Genomic DNA, 25,580 nt, shown 5'->3' on the forward strand with positions numbered 1-25,580 from the left:
TTGCCGATCAGAAGGTCGGCAGTTCGAATCCCCGTAATGGTGTGAGCAACCGTTGCTCTGTCCCAGCTCCTGCCAACCTAGCAGTTTGAAAGCACATCAGCACAAGTAGATAAATAGGTACCACTGCGGTGGGAAGGTAAACAGCATTTCCATGTGCTCTGGTTTCTGTCACAGTGTTCTGTAGTACCAGAAGCGGTTTAGTCCTGCTGGCCACATGACCCGGAAAGCTGTCTGTGGACAAACGCTGGCTCCCTTGACCCGAAAGTGAGATGAGCGCTGCAACCCCATAGTTGCCTTTGACTGGACTTAGCTGTCCAGGAGCCCTTTAAAGATAAAGCGACCCCTGACCATTAGGTCCAGTCGCGACTGACTCTGGGGTTGCAGCGCTCATCTCGCTTTATTGGCCGAGGGAGCCGGCGTACAGCTTCCGGGTCATGTGGCCAGCAGGACTAAGCCGCTTCTGGCGAACCAGAGCAGTGCATGGAAATGCTGTTTACCTTCCCGCCAGAGGGGTACCTATTTATCTACTTGCACTTTGACGTGTTTTCGAACTGCTAGGTTGGCAGGAGCAGGGACCGAGCAATGGGAGCTCACCCCATCACGGGGATTCGAACCGCCAACCTTCTGATTGGCAAGCCCTAGGCTCTGTGGTTTAACCCACAGCGCCACCTGCATCCCACTCCAGGGGCCCTTTACCTTGACCGTTTTACCATGGTACATGCTCATTATGCACGGCTGAGCTGTTTGACGCAGCACTAAGTGGATGCAGCAGGTCTCAGATAAAATGAAGCCACTTTTTCTAGAATGGCAATATACCTCTATTCTCAGCAGCCAGGTTGGGAAAATAAATGCACTGTCTAATGAGCACACACAAAGAGATACTCCCTTTCCCTCTGACATATGCTTTGCATTAGAGGTGGGAAAATGGAAGGGGTCTCCATGGAAATGGGTAGGGCGGCAGCTGTTGTTTTTCAGCAAGAGCAAAAGGGGAGGAAGTTTATGAAGCCTAGAACTGGTGCTGTAGGAAAGGGAGGGATAGGAGGAAGCGAATGTCCGCATGGGAAAGAAATGCAACAATAGCAGAGCAGGCTGGAAGTAGATTTTCCGGAACTCTGCTTGAAGGCAGCACCAAGAGAGAAAGAGAAAGACACACACACACACACACACACACAGAGAGAGAGAGAGAGAGAGAGAGAGAGAGAGAGAGAAAGAGAGAGAGAGAAGTAGAAAGGGCATGTGATTTAAAAACCCAAAGCTGTCTCCTGTAGCCATTGCCTAAGCAGCTGCGATGCTACGGAATCTTCACAAACATTCCAAGTGCTGAGGTTGGAGGGAGACGCAGGGAGTGTTGAGATCTAATGCTTATAATAGGCGAGGGAGCCTCACACAGGATCTAGGAACAGATCGAGCTTTGTGAAGTTCTGTGAGGTTGATGCCAAGTGCCAGGATCCTGTCAGTTCATTGGTAGGCATGTAATAGAAATCTTGGCCTTGCAGGGTGACTCAGTAAGATAATAATAATGATTAATAATAATAATAATAATAATAATAATAATAATAATAATTTCATTATTTCTACCCCGCCCAGCAGTATGCCCTTACTGCAGAAGGAGAAGCCTAGTTCATTTTCAGCAGGGTGGGCCGTAGTTCCCTTCTGCTCTAACCATTGCACCTTTAATTGATGCATGATGGGCAGGAACGCAATAATTGAAGTTTTTCCTGGCAGGGAGGTACAGTGATGGGAAACGCCTGCCGTGTCCAATCTCTGCCAAAACTGCAAAGGAAGGTGGCATCCTGAGATCTCAGCAGCAGATTATGGCACTGTGAGATCTCTTTCCTATAAATCCTCACCCACCTTGGTCTGCGGTGCATGCCGATGCAAAACCCAGCAGTCTTCTCTCACCCTGTCTGGCACATGGGCCACTGAAATCTTCTCCGCTGTGGTCTTCCATTGTCTTCCCACACATCTATCTAGGACTGTGCTGGCAAAATCTCCCTCATGGCTTCTCTTTGCATGCACCATGTGGGCCTTGACTTCCAATTCAGTCCTGGATCTACTATAGACTCCATTCTTACACCCAAGGCTTTTTATCTCTTTTTATCTTTGTGCCACTGTATTCTGCTCTGGTCAGACCTCACCTGGAGTACTGTGTCCAGTTCTGGGCACCACAGTTCAAGAAGGACACTGACAAACTGGAACGTGTCCAGAGGAGGGCAACCAAAATGGTCAAAGGCCTGGAAACGATGCCTTATGAGGAACGGCTAAGGGAGCTGGGCATGTTTAGCCTGGAGAAGAGGAGGTTAAGGGGTGATATGATAGCCATGTTCAAATATATAAAAGGATGTCACATAGAGGAGGGAGAAAGGTTGTTTTCTGCTGCTCCAGAGAAGGGGACACGGAGCAATGGATCCAAACTACAAGAAAGAAGATTCCACCTAAACATTAGGAAGAACCTCCTGACAGTAAGAGCTGTTCGACAGTGGAATTTGCTGCCAAGGAGTGTGGTGGAGTCTCCTTCTTTGGAGGTCTTTAAGCAGAGGCTTGACAACCATATGTCAGGAGTGCTGTGATGGTGTTTCCTGCTTGGCAGGGGGTTGGACTCGATGGCCCTTGTGGTCTCTTCCAACTCTATGATTCTATGATTCTATTATCTCGGCTCTCCTGCTTTGATACATCCCAGCAAGGGAAGGGAGATAAATCTGCTATGTTTGCATTTCAATGCCAGCCTACTAATTCTGCCTTTCCAAAGCAGTATTTGACCAGCCTGCCTTGGGAATTTGCACTTCTCCAAATGTTGTGATCAGTTCCCCACCCAAATAATGTGTACCCAAAAAGTGGGGGCAAATTGTCCATAGATATGCATATCATAGCAAAAGCAACATATAGAAATGCATTACCATATTTTTTTGCTCTATAAGACTCACTTTTTCCCTCCTAAAAAATAAGGGGAAATGTGTGTGTGTCTTATGGAGCGAATGCAGGCTGCGCAGCTATCCCAGAAGCCAGAACAGCAAGAGGGATTGCTGCTTTCACTGTGCAGCGAACCCTCTTGCTGTTCTGGCTTCTGAAATTCAGAATATTTTTTTTCCTTGTTTTCCTCCTCCAAAAACTAGGTGCGTCTTGTGGTCTGGTGCATCTTATAGAGCGAAAAATACGGTATATTAGGGGGAATTGGTTTGTAGAAGCGTGTACCTCAGGTGAAATTGCATAGAAAAAAGTGTGTATATTAGGAAAGATTTGTTGGTGAATTCTCAAGACGACTTTCAAAAAGAATAATCTCCATCTGATGTAGAAGTCTGGAGAACCAAAGGCTGGAAGAGTCTCTGTTCCGAGTCTGGGAGGTGCTGATCGTATCACTCAGATCGGACTCAGCAAGGATCAAGTCCCTCAAGCATCCGTACTTGTAACCAAGCCTAAGGGCATTGAGCTGAAATAACCACATATGAGAGGCAGTGGTGGTATAGCGGTTAGAGAGTTGGACTAAAACCTGGGAGGCAAGGGTTCAAATCCCCACTTGGTCGTGATGCTTGGGCCAGTCACTGCATCTCAGCCTGACCAACCTCACAGGGTTGTTGTGAGATTTAAAAATGAGGAGGAAGAACCATGTATACACCCTTGGAAGAAAAGGTGGAATGTAAATGCAAGAAAACAAATAAATATATAAATTCTGCAGCCCAGCCTCTGATTTTCTTCTCTTCATCTGTTGCTTCCTCTGTGCTAAATATCTGATTGTAGGATCCTTGGGGTAGAGACTTTTTCTCTTTTACTCTGCAAAGGGCAGGCACCTAAGGAAGTAACTTTTGCACTCTGCTTGCATCCTGGGACTCTACTTTCTCTCCATCTTCCATTATGGGACACACTTTTAAATTCGTACCATGTATTTTATTCCCCTTCCCAATCTTATTCCGTATACTATCTTAAGGTAAAGGTAAAGGCAAAGGGACCCCTGACCATTAGGTCCAGTCATGACCGACTCTGGGGTTGTGACGCTCACCTCACTTTATTGGCCGAGGGAGCCGGCATATAGCTTCTGGGTCATGTGGCCAGCATGACTAAGCCGCTTCTGGCGAACCAGAGCAGCGCACAGAAACGCCATTTACCTTCCCGCCGGAGCGGTACCTATTTATCTACTTGCACTTTGATGTGCTTTTGAACTGCTAGGTTGGCAGGAGCTGGGACCGAGCAACGGGAGCTCACCCCGTCGCAGGGATTTGAACTGCTGACCTTCCAATCAGGAAGCCCTAGGCTCAGTGGTTTAGACTATTTTATTCCCCCCTCTCAATCTTATTGCACATGCTATCTTATTCCTTCATAAACCTGGGACTTTCTTTATGGCAAACATATGCATAGCCAACTGAGTTATGAGCGCTTTTTGCCTGACAATTGCAAGTCAATGGGTTTTTATTATTATTACTTTTGGTTGTTGTTGTTTGCTTTTATGCCCAATCACTGCTGCTTTTGACATTTTGTTGTTGTTGTTGTGATTGATCGTATACAGTTATCAGCTTCTTAATGGTCTGGAGGAATGTTGAAGTTTTTGGTTTCCTAAAAAGAAAGTGGAGCAGTTCCCTTTTATTTGTGATGCTCAGGTGGTGAGTGCTGTTGGTTAGGAACAGGAACAGAACCGCCCACATACAAATGACAGGCGCCAACAGGCTCCGCGGAACCCCAAGGTTTGCAAAAGCTAAAAAGAGAAAAGAAAGAAAGAATAGAAGAATAGAAACCCTAAAAGAGAGAGGAAGGAATAAACCACCAACAGCCAGATGAGAAGTGGTTGCTTAGTGGCTGTGGCAATGTTGATTGAAAGTTGGGGTGCAAGGATGGAAAAGTGGGAGGAAAGGGGACAGAATGGAGGGGTCAAAATCCCCCAGAAAGGACCATTCCACACTGCAACACTTGTTGCGCATCCCACCTGTATATTAATTTAAACACAAAATTCATTTCAAGGTGATTGCTTCAGGGCTTCGTTGGAGCTAGGGATGAAGAGGGCTGGGTTTTAGGAAGGGAAACTGTTTTTAAGATTGTAGAATCATGGAATTGTAGAAGAGTTGAAAGGAACCAAAAGGGTCTGTGCAGGAATCACAGCTAAAGGATTCCGGAGAGAAGGCAAAGGGCAGTCTTTGGGCTTTCAAATTCCAGCAACACCCTGTGCAAGGTCAAAATTTGGAGCCCCTACCCACTACCTTCCATTTTGTTCAATTCACTATGTCATGGTGAGAACGCCCTGATAGATTACGGTCGGAGACCAGCTTATAAAACCCACTTGGGGGTACAACCCCAAAAGGAAAACAAACATTTAAAACAATGTACAACAATAAATTAAAAATTCATAAATGCGATAAACGTATAGACACTTAAAACTTAAAGATAAGCTACCGCAGAGAGATGACTCAGAGTCACCCATGGTGATCAGAAGGTCGGCGGTTCGAATCCCCACGATGGGGTGAGCTCCCGTTGCTCTGTCCCAGCTCCTGCCAACCTAGCAGCTCGAAAGCACACTAGTGCAAGTAGATAAATAGGTACCGTTTCAGCGGGAAGGTAAATGGCACTTCTACGCACTCTGGTTTCCATCATGGTGTTCCGTTGCACCAGAAACGGTTTAGTCATGCTGGCCACATGACCTGGAGAGCTGTCTGTGGACAAACACTAGCTCCCTCGACCTGAAGGCAAGATAAGCACAATGACCCCATAGTTGCCTTTAACTGGACTTAACCATCCAGGGGTCTTTTACCTTTTTTACCTTTAGGGGGGACTGTCATTCCTTGGAGGCCTTTAAGCAGAGGTTGGGTGGCCATCTGTCATGGATGCTTTAGCTGAGATTCCTGCATTTCAGGGGGCTGGACTAGATGACCGTTAGGGTAATGCTGTATTGTTTTTAATACTGATTGGGAGCCGCCCAGAGTGGCTGGGGAAACTCAGCCAGATGGGCGGGGTATAAATAATAAATTATTATTATTATTATTATAGGGTCCCTTCCAATGCTACAATTCTATACAGTGGTACCTCGCAAGACGAATGCCTCGCAAGACGAAAAACGCACAAGACAAAAGGGTTTTTCGTTTTTTGAGTTGCTTCGCAAGACGATTTTCCCTATAGGCTTGCTTCACAAGACGAAAATGTCTTGCGAGTTTGCTTCCTTTTTCTTAAAGCCGTTAATACCCAGGGAATCCGCACTCCGCAAGATGAAAAAAATTGCAAGATGAAGCAACTCGCGGAACAAATTAATTTCGTCTTGCGAGGCACCACTGTAATTCTATAATTCTAAACAGATCAGGAGACCTTTCTCCCACCAAACAGGTAACCGTGCCCAGCTGGGATCCAGGCTAAAGATTGCTTGCCAAATGAAACTTTGCCATCCAGACCGAAACAGGAGAGGAAGCCTTTGAAAGTGCCAGCGGAAGGGCTTTAACTTAGCAATCTGGGCCAGGGATGATGGAGAGGCCATGGGAAAGGTGGACAGATCCGTCCCTAAGTGTTTCCCTAAGTGTTTGATATCAAGGCAGGATTACTACTGGAATGATTGCATTTTTAAAATGTCTCTATCCAGATCTCAACGCACTGAGTGGCAAAAGCGTCTGGTTCTCAGCCAGCAGCTAAAAGTCGGGGAATGTGTCAACACTTAAAAGGCTTGGCTCCTTGAGATGCCTAAGCTGGCAAACACGGTTAATGGAGTAAAGCTACTTGTTTCCTCTTCCAGCTAAGTCTCTCTTCCAACTGGCCTCTTACACTTGGGTCTCCCACTCACCCACTTCAAATGCTTTTGTGAGAAAAGGTCGCAGCGGGAGGTGCCAAGAGGTAGGGAAAATTGCACACCCAACACTTAAAGCCCATTTAAAACACACGGGGGAGAAGCCTGGGAAGTGTAGTTTGCCAATCACAAAGCGACAATCCCAGCACCCTTAAAAAACTACAGTTCCCAGAGTTCTTTGCAAGAAGTCATGTGCTTGATTGTGCTTTAAATGTATGGTGTGTATTTGCAGCCCTGAGGATGCCCTGAAAGAGAAAAGGCTTGGGAAACTCCTTCAACTGTCAGGAAACGCTAATAGTGTGAGGGATTTTGTTGTTGTTTGGGGTGGGGTGGGGGAAAGTAGGCCAAAGTCTCATCCACAATTGGACCGTGCCTAGAAAACACAGACCCTCCAAGTGTCTCTATTTTCCAGGGACAGTCCCAGATTTACAGAAGCTGTCCTGGTTTCTCACTTGATCCAGGAATGTCCGGCTTTTCCTTAAAGGTAAAGGTAAAGGGACCCCTGACCGTTAGTTCCAGTTGTGACCGGCTCTGGGGTTGCAGCGCTCATCTCGCTTTATTGGCTGAGGGAGCCGGCGTTCAGCTTCCGGGTCATGTGGCCAGCATGACTAAGCTGCTTCTGGTGAACCAGAGCAGCGCACGGAAACGCTGTTTACCTTCCCGCCAGAGTGGTACCTATTTATCTACTTGCACTTTGACGTGCTTTTGAACTGCTAGGTTGGCAAGAGCAGGGACCAAGCAACGGGAGCTCACCCCGTCACGGGGATTCGAACTGCCGACCTTCTGATCGGCAAGTCCTAGGCTCTGTGGTTTAACCCACAGTGCCACCCGCGTCCCTGGCTTTTCCTTAGGACATCCCTATTTTCATCAGAGAAATATTGGTGTATATGGAGTTATGCAACCTCTGAGCCAAGGAGATGTGTAACTAGACAACCTTTAGAAGACATCTGAAGGCAGGCCTGTATAGGGAAGCTTTTGAATGTTTAATTATGTTTTTATATATGTCAGAAGCCGCCCAGCATGGCTGAGGCAACCCAGTCAGATGGATGGGGTATAAAGATTATCACAGTGGTACCTTGGGTTACATATGTTACAGGTTAGAGACGCTTCAGGTTACAGACTCCGCTAACCCAGAAATAGTACCTCGGCTTAAGAACTTTGCTTCAGGATGAGAACAGAAATCGTGCTCCGGTGGTGTGGCAGCAGCAGGAGGCCCCATATTAGCTAAAGTGGTGCTTCAGGTTAAGAACAGTTTCATGTTAAGAACGGACCTCTGGAACAAATTAAGTACTTAACCTGAGGTACCACTGTATTATTATCAACATTATTATTATTGAATAGGACACCCCTATTTTCATTGTAGAAATGTTGGAGGGTATGAAAGCACGGAGCTGAGTGTTTTGCCTTTGCCTCACCACTTTCCCCGGAGAACTCACTCTTTAGTGCTAAATCGGAACAAACAGCAATTCACGGAAAACCTGATTGCTCTTTGTTCTGGTTCGGCACTGAGCTGTGGGTTTCCCCAGGGCAAACAGCAGGGCAAACAGAAGAATGGACAAGCCCCCCTGTTGATAAGCAAGTCACTGATGTAGTGACTTGAATGCAACACAGGAAACCCCGGCAAGCGTTGCTATGTTAGGAAGATTGTTTACGCAGCAAGCTGAAATCCATCGTTCGGATGACACACACAGTTGTGGTCACTTAGGGTGCCATGGCAAATTTGGGACAAACAAGGGTGTTCAGCCTGATTGATGGGGCTTCTCCATCTGCAGGTTCCCTGGATACGTTCCCCTTCGTTTCTTCGCTTGCCACACCCGTGTCCTTGGTGATGACATTTATTCCCCTAACATTGGTTTGGTCGCAATCCATTGTGGTTCTGTTTCAAAAAAGGAAAAGTTGGGGGTGGAGAGCGGTTCATATTCCCCCTTTGCTGTTCTTAAATCGCGTTCTGAGTAAGTGCCTATTTTAGTAGTTGCATCTGTACCTATCTTGCTGAGATCAGCGGAGTTTTAATTTATTTCTCCCCGTGGCAAAACGCTTCGGCTTCCAGCTTCATCAGCTACTACTTTCCCCCTTTCCCCTCTTTCATAATAGTAAAATTTTGGGTCACCCAAACACACACACACACACACTGGCAGGAGATTCAGGCTGGGCCAATAGAAATACCGTATTTTTTGCTCTATAAGACTCACTTTTTCCTTCCTAAAAAGTAAGGGGAAATGTGTGTGCGTCTTATGGAGAGAATGCAGGCTGCACAGCTATCCCAGAAGCCAGAACAGCAAAAGGGATTGCTGCTTTCACTGCACAGCGATCCCTCTTGCTGTTCTGGCTTCTGAGATTCAGAGTATTTTTTCTTTCTTGTTTTCCTCCTCCAAAAACTGGTGCGTCCTATAGAGTGAAAAATATGGAACTTGATTAAGCATAGATTAAGCAATGGGGGGCCATTGCCCCCGGTGAAATTTCTTCAAGGAAGCATTTTGCTCCACATGCCAGCCCCACACTGCCTTGCAAATCCAACACGACGTCCCAGCCTCGCAAAGCAGCATGATCTGGACTGATTCTGTCTGATCTGAACAGATTGAAAGGGCAAGTGCTTGCCCCACTGCCCCCTCCTCATATCGCCCCCCGTGCCCCACCCCACTGGCATTCTGGTGCACGAACACCTTGGGTGCCATGAGGACATGCTCTGGCACTGGTAGAGCATCTCTGCCTTGCATGCATGAGATCTCCAGCATCTCTCTAAAATCCTGGGGAGAAAGCTGTTGCTTGTCTGCATAGACAAAAGTGAGCAAGATAGACAAGGTAAATGGTCCGCTGGATGGTTAAGTCCAGTCAAATTTGACTATGGGGTGCGGCATTCATCTCTGCTTTCAGGCTGAGGGAGCCGGTGTTTGTCCACAGACAGCTAGGTCTCTGTAAGGCAGCGGTTCTTAACCTGTGGGTCGCCAGATGTTGTTGGACTACAAACCCCATCATCCCTGGGCTCTGGCCTTGCTAGCTAGGGGTCATGGGAGTTGTAGTCCAACAACATCTGGGGAACCACAGGTTGAGAAAGGCTGCTGTAAGGTAAAAGGTAAAGGTAAAGGACCCCTGGACGGTTAACTCCAGTCAAATTTGACTGTGGGGTGCGGCACTCATCTCTGCTTTCAGGCCAAGGGAGCCGGCGTTTGTCCACAGACAGCTTTCCGGGTCATGTGGCCAGCATGACTAAACCGCTTCTGGCACAACGGGACACCGTGACGGAAACCAGAGTGCACGGAAGCGCCGTTTACCTTCCTGCCGCAGTGGTACCTATTTATCTACTCGAGCTGGAGTGCTTTCAAACTGCTAAGTTGGCAGAAGCTGGGACAGAGCAACAGGAGCTCACCCCACCGTCGTGGGGATTTGAACTGCCGACCTTCTGATCGGCAAGCCCAAGAGGCTCGGTGGTTTAGACCACAGCGCCACCTGTGTCCCTGAACTAGATAGACAAATGGCTTGACCCAGTTTAAGGCAGTTTTTTACGATCTTAAAGATGCTGGACTCAATCTCTTTTCAGCCCAATACAGCAAGACTCTTCTTGTGTTCCTTCCTCCCCTCCCTCCTCCTCTATTTCCCCAACATAGAGTTGCCCATGGCAACCATTTGCTTATTTGGGAGACGTCAATTGGATCCTTTCGGGGGGAGGGCTAAACTTGCTCAAAACGATCTGAAGTCATTGCAAACGACTTCATTTGCATAACCCCCTCCAGGGTGGCTGCAAGTGATTCGAACGTCCTCTCCAATAAGAGCCACGCAGGGCCCTGTTTCTTGACAGATGCTTGTTCCATGATCCAGCTATTAATTCAGTTGAGGCAAAACCCCATGCAACACATTTGCTTTCCCCAATAGTGTTCTGGGATCCATAATGATCCCCAACTCGGCTTGCCACACAGATGATGCATCACCTCTTGGTACATATAAACCAGGGGTCAGCAAACGTTTTCAGCAGGGGGCCAGTCCACTGTCCCTCAGACCTTGTGGGGGGCCGGACTATATTTCTGGGGAAAGAAATGAACAAATTCCTATGCCCCACAAATAACCCAGAGGTGCATTTTAAATAAAAGGAGACATTCTACTCATGCAAAAACACGCTGATACCCGGACCGTCTGTGGGCTGGATTTAGAAGGCGATTGGGCCGGATCCGGCCCCCGGGCCTTAGTTTGCCTACCCATGATATAAACAATGAGCCGCTTGCGGTAAACTTTGCTGCTGTTTCCAAACTGCTTGTGTTTGTGCAGGGTGAGTTGTCAGTGTAACATCTGCCTTGCAGAGAAAATTTAAGGAGGATCGAGCTGGAACTGCTAGCCCACAAAATTCACGGACCACTTTACGTTTCCTTCGTCTTACAGTTTCTCTTGAGAATCAAACTCCTTGCATTGTTCTCCTGAGATGCAGTTCAGTTGGTTTCTTGAACACTTTTCCTTTTGTGGTTGTGTTTTTCCACTGTAAACTTCTAAACTATGGTTTATTTATTGTAACCCATCCTATTGAAAACTGTCTTGCTAAACCTACCGGCTCACACCCTTTAGTTTGCCATGTCCAAAGCCTGTCTGATTTATTCCCAGCTGTCTTTCGCCTCCCTCCGTGAAAAGCATTCCCACAGGGATGAGACAATGGCATCCTCTAAACGAGACAACTCAGCAAACGGAATGGTTCTGCGCTGGCAACCATGAATGAGAGACCCAAAGAAATACAGATAGTTACTGTCTGTCTGCTGGGCTCATAATACTCTTCTTTTTATATACCTTGAAGCTAAAGGGGACCATAATTCTTCTTTTTACAGTCTGTTACCCCCACCTGCAACTAAGACACACAAAAATGTTTCCTGGTTTCTTGCCATGCTCTAGAGTTATGGGGGATCTGCCGGTTTGTTGTTAGTTGAGGTTGGCTGAGGAATGAGCCATGCTCTCTCTCTGACAATGACTGGAGCACCTTAGTCTGAAAGTGAGGGGCTGCTTGCTTGTCCCCCCCTCCGAAGAAACCCCACCCCAGACATGGTAGTTGCATAATAATAATAATAATAATAATAATAATAATAATAATAAATTTTATTTATACCCCACCCTCCCCGGCCATAATAGGGGAAAAACCCCAATTTAAAATACAGGTTAAAATGCAATTTAAAATGCAGCCTCATTTTAATAGTAGCCCATAAATCAAAACCATAAGGGGAGGGAAACATAAGGGTCAGACCGAGTCCAAACCAAAAGCCAGGCAGAACAGCTCCGTCTTGCAGGCCCTGCAGAAAGATGTCAAGTCCTGCAGGGTCCTAGTATCTTGTGACAGAGCGTTCCACCAAGTCGGGGCCAGTGCTGAAAAGGCCCTGGCCCTAGTTGAGGCCAATCTAACCACCTTGCGGCTCAGGACCTCTGAAGTGTTGTTGTTTATGGACCTTAAGGTCCTCTGCAGGGCATATGCAAAGAAGTCCCAGAAGTAGTGCAAACTTGGATAGAAAGCTCTACCTCCTGCTCTTGCCGATTGCATGAACTGGGCTCTACTGGGGAATCCAGTTAGGAACGTCAGTTGTTGAAATACAGAAGTCCTTCCAAGCTTTTACGGAACCTCAGTTAGAAACGTCGCTAGTTCTGGGTTTGGAAGAATGTCAAAACGCATCTCAAAATTTCCCTGGGGGCAAAAATAGGAGGCACCTGCTGTGATGCATTGTGGGGTGGTCTCCAGTTCAAGATACCCTTCTCCACCCCTGTCCCTAAATTATCAGCACTCGGTATGTCCTGAACATGCTCCCTTCTCATTAGGCTGTTTTTAGACACCCCTCCCCTGGTTTTTCCACCCTCTAAAGGTATTTTCCACTTCTGCAAACTTTAGAGTTTGCTTGAGCCTGCTGAACCATCTGTGTATAGATAGTGCTGTTTCTGCTGCAGAAACTGTGGCGTTCGTAGAATCTTGGAATTGCAGAGTTGGGAGGGACCCAAAGGGTCATCTACTCTAGCCCCCTGCAATGTGGGAATCACAGCTCAACTTCAGAAACAGAGCAATAGATTCCATGCGGACTGTCACCCAGCCTCACCCACCTCAAGCCTGGAGTGGTACAGTCCATGAAATGTTCAATGCCTTGATTCTGTTGAAATTGGATCTCGTGATGTGGTGTGTGAGAAGGGGCCAACAGATGGTGTGGAATTCATGGTGCCCAGATGACCCTGTTCCTCTTCTGTCTCCTTCTTCTTTCTTTGGCAATCATTCGTAGCCAAGTAAGATTGTCTTCCATGAACACAGTTTTAACAATGAGTCCATAAGTGACTGTGGAGGCCAGTTCTGGATCCACACGTCCTTCCACAGTGGGGACATTGGTTTCCGGGCGGGAGTTGGTCACGGTGTGGATTTGCCAAACATGCCTTCCTCTTAGCACGTTTCTCCCTTGCGTCCTGAGTTTGAGTGTCTTCAAAGCCCACGACACCTTTGGTAAAGGCTGTTCTCCAATTGGAGGGCTCACAGGCATTTCCCCCTCAATTGTTGGTGTTTATACTACATTTTTTAAGATTTGCCTTGAGAGAGTCTTTAAACCTTATTTGTTGACCACCAGCATTACGCTTTCCATTTTTAAGTTCGGAATAGAGTAGTTGCTTTGGAAGACGATCATCAGGCATCCGCACAACATGACCAGTCCAACGAAGTTGATGTTGAAGAATCATTGCTTCAACACTGGAGATCTTTGCTTCTTTTAGTACACTGATATTAGTTCACCTGTCTTCCCAAGTGATTTTTTGGAGACACCATTTTTTGGAGACACCATTGATGGAGTTGGAGATGGCGTTCATAAGTGGTCTATGTTTCACAAGCATACAGTAAGGTTGGTAGTACAATAACATAGTACAGTGGTACCTCAGGTTACAGATGCTTCAGGTTACAGTCGCTTCAGGTTACAGATTCCACTGACCCAGAAATAGTACCTCGGGTTAAGAACTTTGCTTCAGGATGAGAACAGTAATCACGCAGCAGCAGGAGGAGGCCCTATTAGCTAAAGTGGTACTTCAGGTACCAAAGTTTCAGGTTAAGAACGGACCTCCAGAACGAATTAAGTTCTTAACCCGAGGTACCACTGTACTGTCCTAGTGGGGTGGTTTGACCTCTGATTTGCATGTGGGAATTGCAAATTCGTAAGGCCAGAGCCATAAGGCAAGGTGAGGTGGCTGCTTCAGGCAGCAGGATCCAATGGGACTGCAGATCCCGGTGTCAAACTTTCTCCCCAGCCCCTGTTCCTGATGTAGATCTTCCATGACCGCTTCTTCCCTGGTGGGGAAGGGTAGGGTTGCCATTTTAGGGCCCACCTCGGGCGCCAAAATGTCTTAGGCCAGCCTTGTCCCTCCTTAAATCCTTCCTGCACGTGCAACCCATCGAAGGAAGAAGAAGAGGCTTCTCCATGGCGTGCTAGCTTTGCAAGCCGAGGGAGATTTTAACATCTGCTAGAGCTCAGTTTTATAGACGTTTAATAACCCTGTCCAAACATTTCCTTTTGCGACCTTTCGCATTCTGGTTTACTGAAGTTTTATGGGTATTGTCACGGCCACCCAGGACGGGTCCCAGCTCACGAGAGACCTCACTCCGTTGCAGTTTATTTACAGGAAAAGTTTATTGAAGATTTCTGCTTCTCGTACAGTTCAGCATCGTGGCCGTACGTCTGTCACGTTAGACCGCTGAAGTCCCCTCTGACTCCTCCCCTCTTCCACACCAACTTAATAGCCTGGCTCTAGACCACCTCTTCCTCTCCTTTCTTTTCCGCAGGGTCTTCCTGCCCCCCTGGGTTCCCTCTCTCCGTGACTCGCCTGAGGCTGAATCCTCTGCCGCCTCTTCCCCCCTCCTTCTGGCTTTAGGGCCGGGCTCCTCCCCTGAGCTCTCTCCACTTCCGCGCGCCTCTACGTTTGAACTTGGCGCGCGTACGTTGCTGCTGACCTTTCTTTCGACCGCTACACCACCCCTTGTTCTGCTCTCCACCCTTTCCGGCTGAACACCTTGCTCCAACCCCCTTTCTCTGTTCTCTCCTAATCCTGCTCCCTCCGAGAGGCTGACGACTCCACCCCCTTTTCTCCGTTCCGGCTGAGACGCCTCTTGCTGCGTCTGTCTTCCACTGGGCTCCTCTCCGCTTCTCCCTTCTCCTCCCTTTTGCTTGATTAAGGTAACCCCCTTTTGAGAATCCTCTGACTCGCTGCTCAGACTCGTGGATTCCCTCAGAATTCCGTCATCTTCTTCCTCATCCTTCTGCCCCTCCTCCCACTCGCTCTCCGTCTCCTCTGTCATCTCCTCCTCTCTCCCAGAAACCCTGACATCCATCCCCCCCTCGAAGCCCCCCCTTCCCCCCTCCCGCTCGCCGGGTGCAGGTTGAGGAAAACGTGGTTCTTCCGGGGTCGGTTCAGGATACAAGTTGTCCACTTCAACGTTCTCCTCTGTCATCTCCGTATATGTGTGTTCGAACTCGGGTTCCCCACCCACAGACCTCACAGTCTCTTCCTCCATCACTGCTTCTCCTGGCGCTGCCTGCCAAGGACCTACCATCCATCTCTGACTCCATGCCTCCCTTGGCTGATCCACCCACCAACAAGGGCCTGTCTCCTCCCCCCCCAGTCTCGGATCCCTGGTCGGGCTTGTTTCGGGCGTATGGCCCTCGGGTGAGGAGAAACCCTCGAACGTGCTGTCTGACAAAGTGGGCGTGAAAAGCCAATCATCAAAATACTCCTCGGGCATGGGCTTGTGCGGAAAAAGTGCATGGAACTCCTCCTTCAACAGGGGTTCGTCCAACGCGTAACCCAGCACCCAGCTATTGGCAGAGGCCGGAGTGCCTTCCCTGGCTAGAAAATATTCAACTCCCTCCTCCCCCCATCTCGAGTCCAGTATCTCTGTGACCTCGTTAAGAGGTTCTGGTCTTGGCGATTCCCCCCCCTCAGGCGCCCTCCTACGTGGCTCTGGGAGTGCTCCTGACTCTTGAAACCTGTGTGGGGTTTTGTAGGGAGTGAGCACCGACCTATGAAAGACCAGGTGCACCCTGGAACCCTCCGGAAGGGCTAGACGAAAAGCCACCGGATTGATCTTAGCCTCAACTTGATATGGCCCTAGCTGCCTGTGTCCTAACTTCTTCTTGGCCAATGACCTGGCCGGCATCGCGTGGGCTGCTAACCACACCCAGTCCCCAATCTGGATGTCCTCTCCCGCCCTCCTGTGCTTATCGGCCTGCACCTTATACGCCTGTTTTGCCAGCTCCAAATGTCTCCGCAGCTCCTCGTGCACCTCTTGCAACTCCGCTGCAAACTGGTCGGCATCTTGAGGCCCCCCCCCTCCTGGTGCCGCAAATCTCGGGAAGGTTCTGGGATGACGGCCATTGTTCGCGAAGAAAGGCGTCACCCCGGTGGATGCGTGTTTCGTGTTGTTGTAGGCGAATTCAGCCATCGGCAGATAGTCCACCCACGCCGCAGGTCGCTGGTTGGCGTAGCACCGCAGGTACTGCTGCATGATCGCGTTGACCCTCTCCGCTTGACCGTTGGTTTGTGGATGTCTCGCCGATGTCAGGTTGATTTTGACGTGCAAGATGCCCAGAAGCTTTCGCCAGAAAGTGGAAACAAACTGGCGCCCCCTGTCGGACAAGACGGACTGCGGAAGTCCATGCACTCTGAAGACGTGATCGATGAAGAGCTTTGCGGTCTGTTCTGCCGTCGCCACCTTGGCACAAGGGATGAAATGCGCCATCTTGGTGAACAAGTCCACCACCACTAACACCGCCGTCTTACCTCTGGAGCTGGGCAGGTCCGTAACAAAGTCCAACGCTACCCTCTCCCACGGTTGCTGCGGTGTCTCCAGCGGTTCTAGCAATCCCGCCTGCTTCTGGTGCACTGGTTTGGACCTCTGGCAGATATCACACCTGGCGACGTAGTCCGCCACCTCTCCTCTCATCTGGGGCCACCAAAAGTCTCTAGCCACCAACTCCATCGTCTTCTCTTTGCCGAAATGGCCTGCACTAGGGGCGTCATGCAATTGTTGCAGAACCTTGGCTCGAAGATCGTCGGTGGGCACGTAAAGGGCACCCTTACGAGTCAAAAGTCCATCTTGCAATTGGAACTCATCGTTGTCTCGCGACCCTCCGCGTAGCTCCTCCATCTTGGACTGTGCAAACTGATCCCTTTGCAACGCGCGTCGCACCGCGTCCAGGTCGACTGCGATGGTAGCGCACGTCCACGCCTGCGGTGCGAAAATGTGCTTTGCTGCGATTGGAGCTGCTTCCTCCAAGTATTGCGGCTTTCGGGACAGCGCGTCTGCAATAACATTGGAGTCTCCTGGGATGTATTCTATTTTGAAGTCGAAATCCGCAAAGAACTCCGCCCAGCGCATGTGTCGCTGGGTCTGTAACTTAGCCGTCCGCCAATACTCTAAGTTCTTGTGATCCGTGCGGACTTGCACCGTGTGCTTGGCTCCTATTAAGAAGTGTCGCCACGCTTTGAAAGCTGCATGAATGGCCAACAACTCCCTGTCCCATATGGTATAATTGCGCTCCGTCTTGCTGAGCTTCCGGGAGTAGAACGCACCCGGTCTCCAGTTGCCTTGCGAATCCTCTTGCAAAAGAACGGCCCCAACCGCTCTGTCTGACGCATCGGTCTCTACCCGCATGGGTCTGCCGGGATTCACGTGGAGCAGCTGCTCTTCGGAGGCGAAAAGACCTTTAAGCGTCCGGAAGGACCGCTCCGCTTGTTCGGTCCAGACGAACTTCTTCTTCTTGGAACTGAGGGTGTCAGTGATAGCCGCCGTCGCGTTCGCAAAACCTTTAATAAACTTGCGGTAAAAATTGGCAAAGCCGATGAACCTCTGGACCTCTTTCCGATTTCGAGGGCTTTTCCAGTCCAACAGCGCTTGAACCTTAGCCCTGTCCATGGCCAGTCCCTCGTCGGACAACTTGTAGCCAAGGAAATCAACCTCTCTGACATCAAACTGGCATTTTTCCAACTTGGCGTACAGCCTGTGGTCCTTCAGCCTCTGCAGGACCTCCCTCACGTCCTTATCGTGATCCTCCGACGATTCCGAGAAAATCAGGATATCGTCGAGAAAGCAGACACACTTCTTGTAGAGGAGACCTGCTAGCACGTGGTGCATAAATGCTTGAAAAACGTGGCTGCCATTTTGGAGACCGAAAGGCATGACTCTGTATTCGTATGTGCCCAGAGGGGTGAACATGGCGGTCTTCCACTCATCTCCTTTCCGGATGCGGATGAGATTGTAAGCTCCACGTAGGTCCAGCTTGGTGAAAATCTTGCCCCTCCTGACGGTCGCTAAAAGGTCGTCAATCTTGGGCATGGGGAAAGCTTTGGGCTTAGTCAAGCTGTTTATGAACCTGTAATCCACTATAAGCCTTTTTTGGGGCGTGTTTTTCTTCTTCACAAAGAACACAGGGCTGCCACCCGCTGCTTTAGATTCCTGGATGAAACCTCGCTTGAGGTTATGGTCTATGAACTCCCGAAGCTCTTGCATCTCGTCTTCCGACATGGAGTACAGCTTGGCAGCAGGCAGTTGCGCCCCTGGCACTAAATCAATCGCGCAGTCATAAGGTCTGTGAGGCGGCAACTTGTCAGCTTCCTTCTCACAGAAAACCTCCAAGAAGTCCTGGTACTTGTGAGGCACTGTTTGCACCATACCCAGATGCAACTGCTGCTCGGCTTCTCCTCCCTGATCGGTCTGAAAGCAATGCTGAGCACAATACGATGAACAAAAGGTGATCTGCCGCTGGTACCACGCAACCGCGGGACTGTGCCTCTCCAGCCAACTCATGCCTAACACGATGGGTGTGTCCGATAAGTGGGTGACATTGAAACTAATAAGTTCTCGATGGTTGCCAATCTGCATCATCATGGGAGGGGTTTGCTGCACCACTTGCCCCCCCAGCAACTTCCTGCCGTCTACCGTGACCACGTTTAGAGGCGTCGTTGCAGGCAGGAGCGCCATGTTGTGCTGCTTAACGAACTGCAGTCCCACGAAGTCGGCGTTGCTTCCCGAATCGATCGTTATTGGAACCTCGAGGAGTCTCCCATCAGGCAACTGGAGTGTTGCTGTGAGCAGAACTGCCGGTCTGGGAGGCAAAGGGTCCACGCTCTGCAGTGATGCTGGGGGCTTGTCTACAGATCCGCCTGGCTGAGCCCCAGTAGCTCTGCTTCCAGCCAGGCACTGTCGTTTCCCTGAAGCTGCTCCCCTGGTTGCACCTCTGCTGTTACAGTTGCCAGTGCTGCAGTGTGCTTCTGGAGCCTCTGGGGGCACTCTTTCGCCATATGGTGCGCACTGTCACAGATGTAACACTTCCTGGTTCCTCTAGGAGGCTTCGCTTTGGCTGCACCAGGGACAGGGCACTGGGATGGCTTCTGAGCCCTAGCACCACCAATCTCCATTGGCTCCTCGCTGTCCTTCCCCATTGGCGAGGGGTGCGCACGGCTGAAATCCCTGTGCACAAAAGGGAGAGTCCTCGCTTGCGCACGCGCTTGGGACCCGTCCTCCTCGTGCCACGGACGTCCCTCATGTCGAATTCCAATAGCTAAAGCCCGTTGCACCACGTCTTCTAGGGTCTGGGGTCTGTCCCCCCTAGCGATCTCATCCTTGATGGGGGGGCTCAATCCCTCCCAAAAAAGATCTCTGACCGGCTTACTGTCCTTTGGCCAATCTAAGGCGGTGAGCAATGCAAAAAATTTAGAGTGGTATTGGCGCACAGTCGCTTTCCCCTGCCTCAGCCCGTGCATTTGACGGCGCGCAATGTCCACATCCACAGAGGATTGAAAACAAGAATCCATCGCTTTGATGAACGCAGTTGAATTGCGACGGGCCGGTCCATCTTCGCGCCACAGATTGCGTAGCCAAGCCCTGGCCTCCCCATGCAGGTGCGAAACAATGAACCCCACTTTCTCCTCCTCATCTTTAAAATCGTGACGGAGTAAATGCAGTGCATATACGACGTCCGCTCTGAAATTGGGATAGTCTTGCAAGTTGCCATTAAAATGCGGAACCAGGGCACCCCCCCTCCGTCCAAGCGCAATGCCCTCCGCTCTGGAACCTGGGGCCCCCGCCCTGTCCGCGTGTTCCCACCTTGCCTGCAAATCCTGGCACGTCTTCTCCAAGTCGTCATTCTTCTTCTGCGAAGCAATGACTGCCGACGTGAGAGCGGTAACCTGATCCCGCAGTGCAACCAGCTGCTCCTCAGCGCTCATGGCTGCTCCCGTTCGTGAGCTTCGCAAAAAAAAATTTTTTGCTTTCTGAGAGGGGACTTACTGTCACGGCCACCCAGGACGGGTCCCAGCTCACGAGAGACCTCACTCCGTTGCAGTTTATTTACAGGAAAAGTTTATTGAAGATTTCTGCTTCTCGTACAGTTCAGCATCGTGGCCGTACGTCTGTCACGTTAGACCGCTGAAGTCCCCTCTGACTCCTCCCCTCTTCCACACCAACTTAATAGCCTGGCTCTAGAGCACCTCTTCCTCTCCTTTCTTTTCCGCAGGGTCTTCCTGCCCCCCTGGGTTCCCTCTCTCCGTGACTCGCCTGAGGCTGAATCCTCTGCCGCCTCTTCCCCCCTCCTTCTGGCTTTAGGGCCGGGCTCCTCCCCTGAGCTCTCTCCACTTCCGCGCGCCTCTACGTTTGAACTTGGCGCGCGTACGTTGCTGCTGACCTTTCTTTCGACCGCTACACCACCCCTTGTTCTGCTCTCCACCCTTTCCGGCTGAACACCTTGCTCCAACCCCCTTTCTCTGTTCTCTCCTAATCCTGCTCCCTCCGAGAGGCTGACGACTCCACCCCCTTTTCTCCGTTCCAGCTGAGACGCCTCTTGCTGCGTCTGTCTTCCACTGGGCTCCTCTCCGCTTCTCCCTTCTCCTCCCTTTTGCTTGATTAAGGTAACCCCCTTTTGAGAATCCTCTGACTCGCTGCTCAGACTCGTGGATTCCCTCAGAATTCCGTCATCTTCTTCCTCATCCTTCTGCCCCTCCTCCCACTCGCTCTCCGTCTCCTCTGTCATCTCCTCCTCTCTCCCAGAAACCCTGACAGGTATACTCAAAGTTTTCAATGCACCATGGTCATATTTTGCATGCAATTGAAATTATTGCCGGGGTGGGCTTTCTGTTATAGATTCTTGATTCAGATTTTCATAGTGTTTTCTCCATCAGTTGTGTGCGTGTGATGAACCAGCCAATCCCAGTTTATACAAAAACGAATTTAATCGCAGATATCCTGTTACCTAATGAAAGGCTCTTTTGATCGTAAGGGATCATGCTTTGCACACTATGGCATCTTCTTGCATAACAAACAAATAGCATCATTTTTCCTGTCGTGTTCAGCAATCTTCCCCTCCCCATTTGCTACCCCTTTGTAAAAATAACAATGATAATCTAACAGGGGCAGAGGATATCTAGCTGCTGGGAAAGAATGTAGGCTGGTTTACCTTGATCCGGTTCAATTTCCTGTTTCTTTCTTTTTATGTAAGCGAGATAGCAATGGATATGAAACATTCTCTCTTCATTGCTCTCACGCTTCCTTAAAATTCTGGAAGTGGGTCTCCTGTTATGGGAGCAACATGCGCCAGAGCTTGTTTATGCAACCATAACACAAAGGTCAGGTTAGTTTCTGAGCAGAATTCAAACTCCTGGCTTTGACCTATAAAGCCTTAGGTGGCTAAGGACCTCAATACCTCCAGGACCACCTCACTCCACATGAATTGAATGGGACCCTGAGATGGTCAACTGAGGCTCTTCTCCACGTGCCCCTTCCAATAGGAGGTCCTGAGAGTGGCAACATGAGAACAGGCCTTTTCTATGGTGGCTCCCCACTTGTGGAATGCTCTGGCACCATCCTCAACTATTTTTCGGTGCCAGGTTAAAAGCTTTCCCTTTTATCCAGGCCTTTTGTCCTTAATTTGAAGGGCACCAGGCTGCAGGTTCTGTAGAAAATTGGGTTTTAGGTGTTTATTGATTTTGTCCGTTCTAATTGACTTTAATGTTTAGACCATTTTTGTAAGTCGTTTTGGAAGACAAACAGACAGACAGACAGACAGACAAATAAAGGGTGCCATCTCAAAGTTTTCATTAGGAGATAATATCCTCGGTCCAGGACTTTATGACCTAGTTTTCTATGACGTAGTAAACCTGGGTCTGTTCCATACCATATTAGAGGCTGACATCTCGGGGTGCTTCTCCGTATTAAAACAAACAAAAACTAGATGTTCAGGAGAGAGATTCTGCCTTAGTCTCCCCCCCCCCCTGATAGGCTAGCTTTCTGTGAGCAGACTGCAAATTATGGCTATTTCACCCCAAATGTGTTGGCTCCGCTAAGCGCGTGTATGGATATTGTTAGCGAGGCAGTGGGAGACGATGATGGCTCTAGATATGAGTGGATCCGAAAACATGAAAGAAACCAGCAAATGTTGAAAGGCAAAGCATTCTACCCAAAAGCCATGCATTAAAGTCTTCTCTGAAGCCACAGCAAATACTTATCTCCAGGAAATTGCGCTTCAAATTTTGGAGAACAGATTGCTTTCAAGTTTTTCTGAGCACGATTTCCTGTGCTTTTCCTATCCCAGACTGGGCACAAGATGAGTTCAACATGTTGTTGTTGTAATGTATGGCTTTGTAAATAAAATCCTGGACGTAGCAATAGACTGTGCTATCAGCTTGTTTCAATAATATATTGAGCCATTTCTCACTTCTTATTGTCTTATTGTGTAACTGGTGGTGGCCTTTGCTGTGCCATGAAGATTTGGAGAAGAAAGAGGGGAACGAAATGGGCGGTTTCCTAATAATAACTTTACGGTGTCTCCTGCAAATCTCCTAGGAAGCTCTTATACAGCTTCTCAGATTCACACAATGCCATTTTTCACACTGGGTGTATGAGAACAGGGCAGCTGCTATTTCCAAGAATCTGCATGTGTAGAATTGCTTCGTAACACAGTGAACATCTGCTGTCCTCACTTCTCGAAGTGAAATGCACACATTCACAGCTGTGCATTCTCAAGCTTTGCCACATCGCATTTTCCATAGTTGATTTGTTGTGTTTGAGATCATTCCCGAAGTAAATCAAGGAGTACCAGAAGCAGGGTGTTTATCCTCAGATGCAGGGGAAATTGACATTAACGTACTAACAAAGTGGGGGCTCATTTACCTAGAAAAGTGCATTGAATATAAGTTTGCATAGTCTGAAAATTTCCAAGAAATAGCTTTAGTGTATCCAGAAAATTGAAGGCATTCCCTCCCTTTGGGGATGTAGAAAAATGAAGGCTAGATGTTTGCTGCTGAATTTAATCCTCTCAGATACAGGTTACTTTTTACACCAGAGAGCAGATGTCTAGTTCCAATTAACACATTCCCTAGGAAAAGGTACCACTTGGACATGTTGGTGCAAGCCACAACAGCAGCAATTCATATCTGGTTAGCTGGGTTCATGCTTCTATGTTGTATCACCCAATCCTGTTTTGATCAGGATGCTGTTCTCAACAACTGGGACTGTGAACCTGTTACCTTTCCTCTTTGGGCAGTGCAAACTGTAGGCTCATGCCAATCCACACCACTTGTTGCAAGTAGAGATGGGAAATTTGTTTTGGTTTTCATTTAAATGTGACCGTGCCTAATTCACAGTTTTGGAAGCAGCACACAAAGTAAAACGCTTCTCTGAATTTTGCAATGCAGTCCTCCAGCCAAGTAAGGTTGACAAAAGTGCATACAAAACTGAGCTGAAGTGTGCACCTGTCTGTGAAAACAGCGTACATAAATTGCATTGCATTAGGGGATGTTGTATTGCAAAAAAAAAATATGTGTATCTCACGCAAAAAAAAGTGCACGGTAGGAAAAATTCGCTGTAAAATACTGATGAATTTTCGTGAGGGTTTTCTCTCTTTAAAGCAAACTAATGTGGAAAACTGAAATTAAGAGAGGGAAAACGAGAAACCAATAGAAGCCAAAACAGATTTTCCCATCCCTAATTGTTAGTCTGGTCTACAGAGTGAGGGAGTGAGAAACCTAAGTAGGGAGTTGAGAGGAATGCTTTCTTGAGTTTCGAACTCAGACTGTCCTTCAGATCCTGTACTTCTTCAGATTTCTAAATGCAGTGCTTGGTTCAGAAGCACACTAACATTTCTAGCGACTGCCATTAAAATAAGGGCACAATGATGTGCTGCGAGTTTTACATTACATCATTTTAATTTAGTCTGTCCACTGTTTATCTGGCCAGTTCTGTTTGCATATCCTTGCATTTCCTACACAAACAGCCATGGCTGGGTGGCTGATAGATTCTTCAGTCAAGGACAGACAATTTGGAAATGTTGGTAGCAGACTTATTTAATTATGCTGTCTTGGACAGCCTGCACGGAAACTTTGTTTGTTTGTTTCAGGTTCTCCTTGTTAGGTTCTAACCTATAATATCCATTGTCCATTGTATTTCTCCTAAACTTTGCACTGGCCCTGCTCACACAGAGGAGTTCTGAGTCATCAAGTGGCAAAACACTTATGCGAAGGAGACCCTAATACTGAACTGTTCTTTGTTTGAAATTCTCCATCTCAGATACAGGATTCGCAGGTAGAATATTGCCTCCTTCAGCATGTAAGAAATAACTTCTCCTTCTCTTGGCTTTGCCCTCTCACAGCTAGCAAATGGAATCAATCCAGGACAAGGCCTTGGCATCGAGATCATTGCGACCTTGCAGTTGGTGCTCTGTGTCCTTGCCACGACAGATAGGAGGAGGACCGACGTCACTGGATCGGCACCCTTGGCCATTGGCCTCTCAGTGGCCCTGGGGCATCTTCTTGCTGTGAGTATAAGCTTGGATCAGAGAACGCTTTGCAGTCTCCGGGACGGCAAAGCACATTAAGGCATCCGCTTGTGAACTGCCGAGGATGAGCGAATGCATGACACACACACACAGGCAGAAGAAGCTGCCCATTTGCACAAAGCCTGCATATGCTAAGTTGTGCATATGTTAAGTTGTGAAATGAAATAGAAATGAACTGCATCTTGCTATAGGGGAAGTGGCCAGGGACTTCTGTGCCAGCTTAGTCTGCTGCTAGGTGCTTTGGATAGATGAATTCAGTTACTTCAAACAGAGCTGAAAACAAAACTAGGTCTCTCCACACACAGCCTGCATTCAAGCCTGTTTCCTCCTGAAGAGAGATATTTAGCACACTATCCTCTTTGGTGGCATGAGAGAGAACCAAGACTAACTCACACAAAATGGAGATTTGCAACTGAATACCCCTTGTGCGTGATCTAAGTCAAACACCACGTGGGAGACCAGCAGAGATACATCAACAGTTCATCATTTACCTGTTAGACTCTCCTTTGTTCAGCTACAGTGGAAGTTTCCATGCTGTTTATTTAGCAGCACAAAATACAGAGTTATACAGAGTTGTTTTCCACTTCAGTGTGCAGTTAAACAATTATACTTAACAAATGAGAGTTCCTCTGCAAAGCAGGACACAGGTTCATCTTGAGTTGTATTCAAAAAAGGATGCAGTAAAGACTATAGAACCAGGATCAGCGGGGGTGGAGGTGGTGATCCAAGGGTCTCTCTCCCCAGAATGGCCTTTTGCTCATAGGTGCTGCCACCTTCACACAACTCCTCTGCTCTGGGTTTAGTTATAAAATGGCATAGAAGGTACCTCATACCCAGGTCAGACTATTGGTCTGAAGAACACTGTGATGCCCACCTCTTCCCGATCCATTTCCGAGTCCTGACAAACATAAACACATAAGAGGAGCCCACTTAGACCACTATCCTCTTCTCACAACAGCCAGTCAGATGCCCAGGAAAGTTGATAAGCAGAACTTGAGTACAACAGTGTTCTCCCCACCTGTGATTCCTAT

General features: G+C 48.5%; 1 protein-coding gene across 1 annotated transcript in view; it reads left to right on the forward strand.

Annotated features, from left to right (window-relative positions):
* Positions 1–25,580, forward strand: part of AQP1 (aquaporin 1 (Colton blood group)) — a 40,518-nt gene that overhangs the window by 11,784 nt on the left and 3,154 nt on the right. Inside the window, exon 2 of the mRNA XM_081882709.1 lies at positions 24,364–24,528. Coding sequence (XP_081738835.1) covers positions 24,364–24,528 — 165 coding nt within the window. The remainder of the gene's footprint in view (positions 1–24,363; positions 24,529–25,580) is intronic.

The sequence above is a fragment of the Podarcis melisellensis genome (assembly GCF_964234715.1).
Source record: "Podarcis melisellensis genome assembly, chromosome: 12".
NCBI lineage: Eukaryota > Metazoa > Chordata > Lepidosauria > Squamata > Lacertidae > Podarcis > Podarcis melisellensis.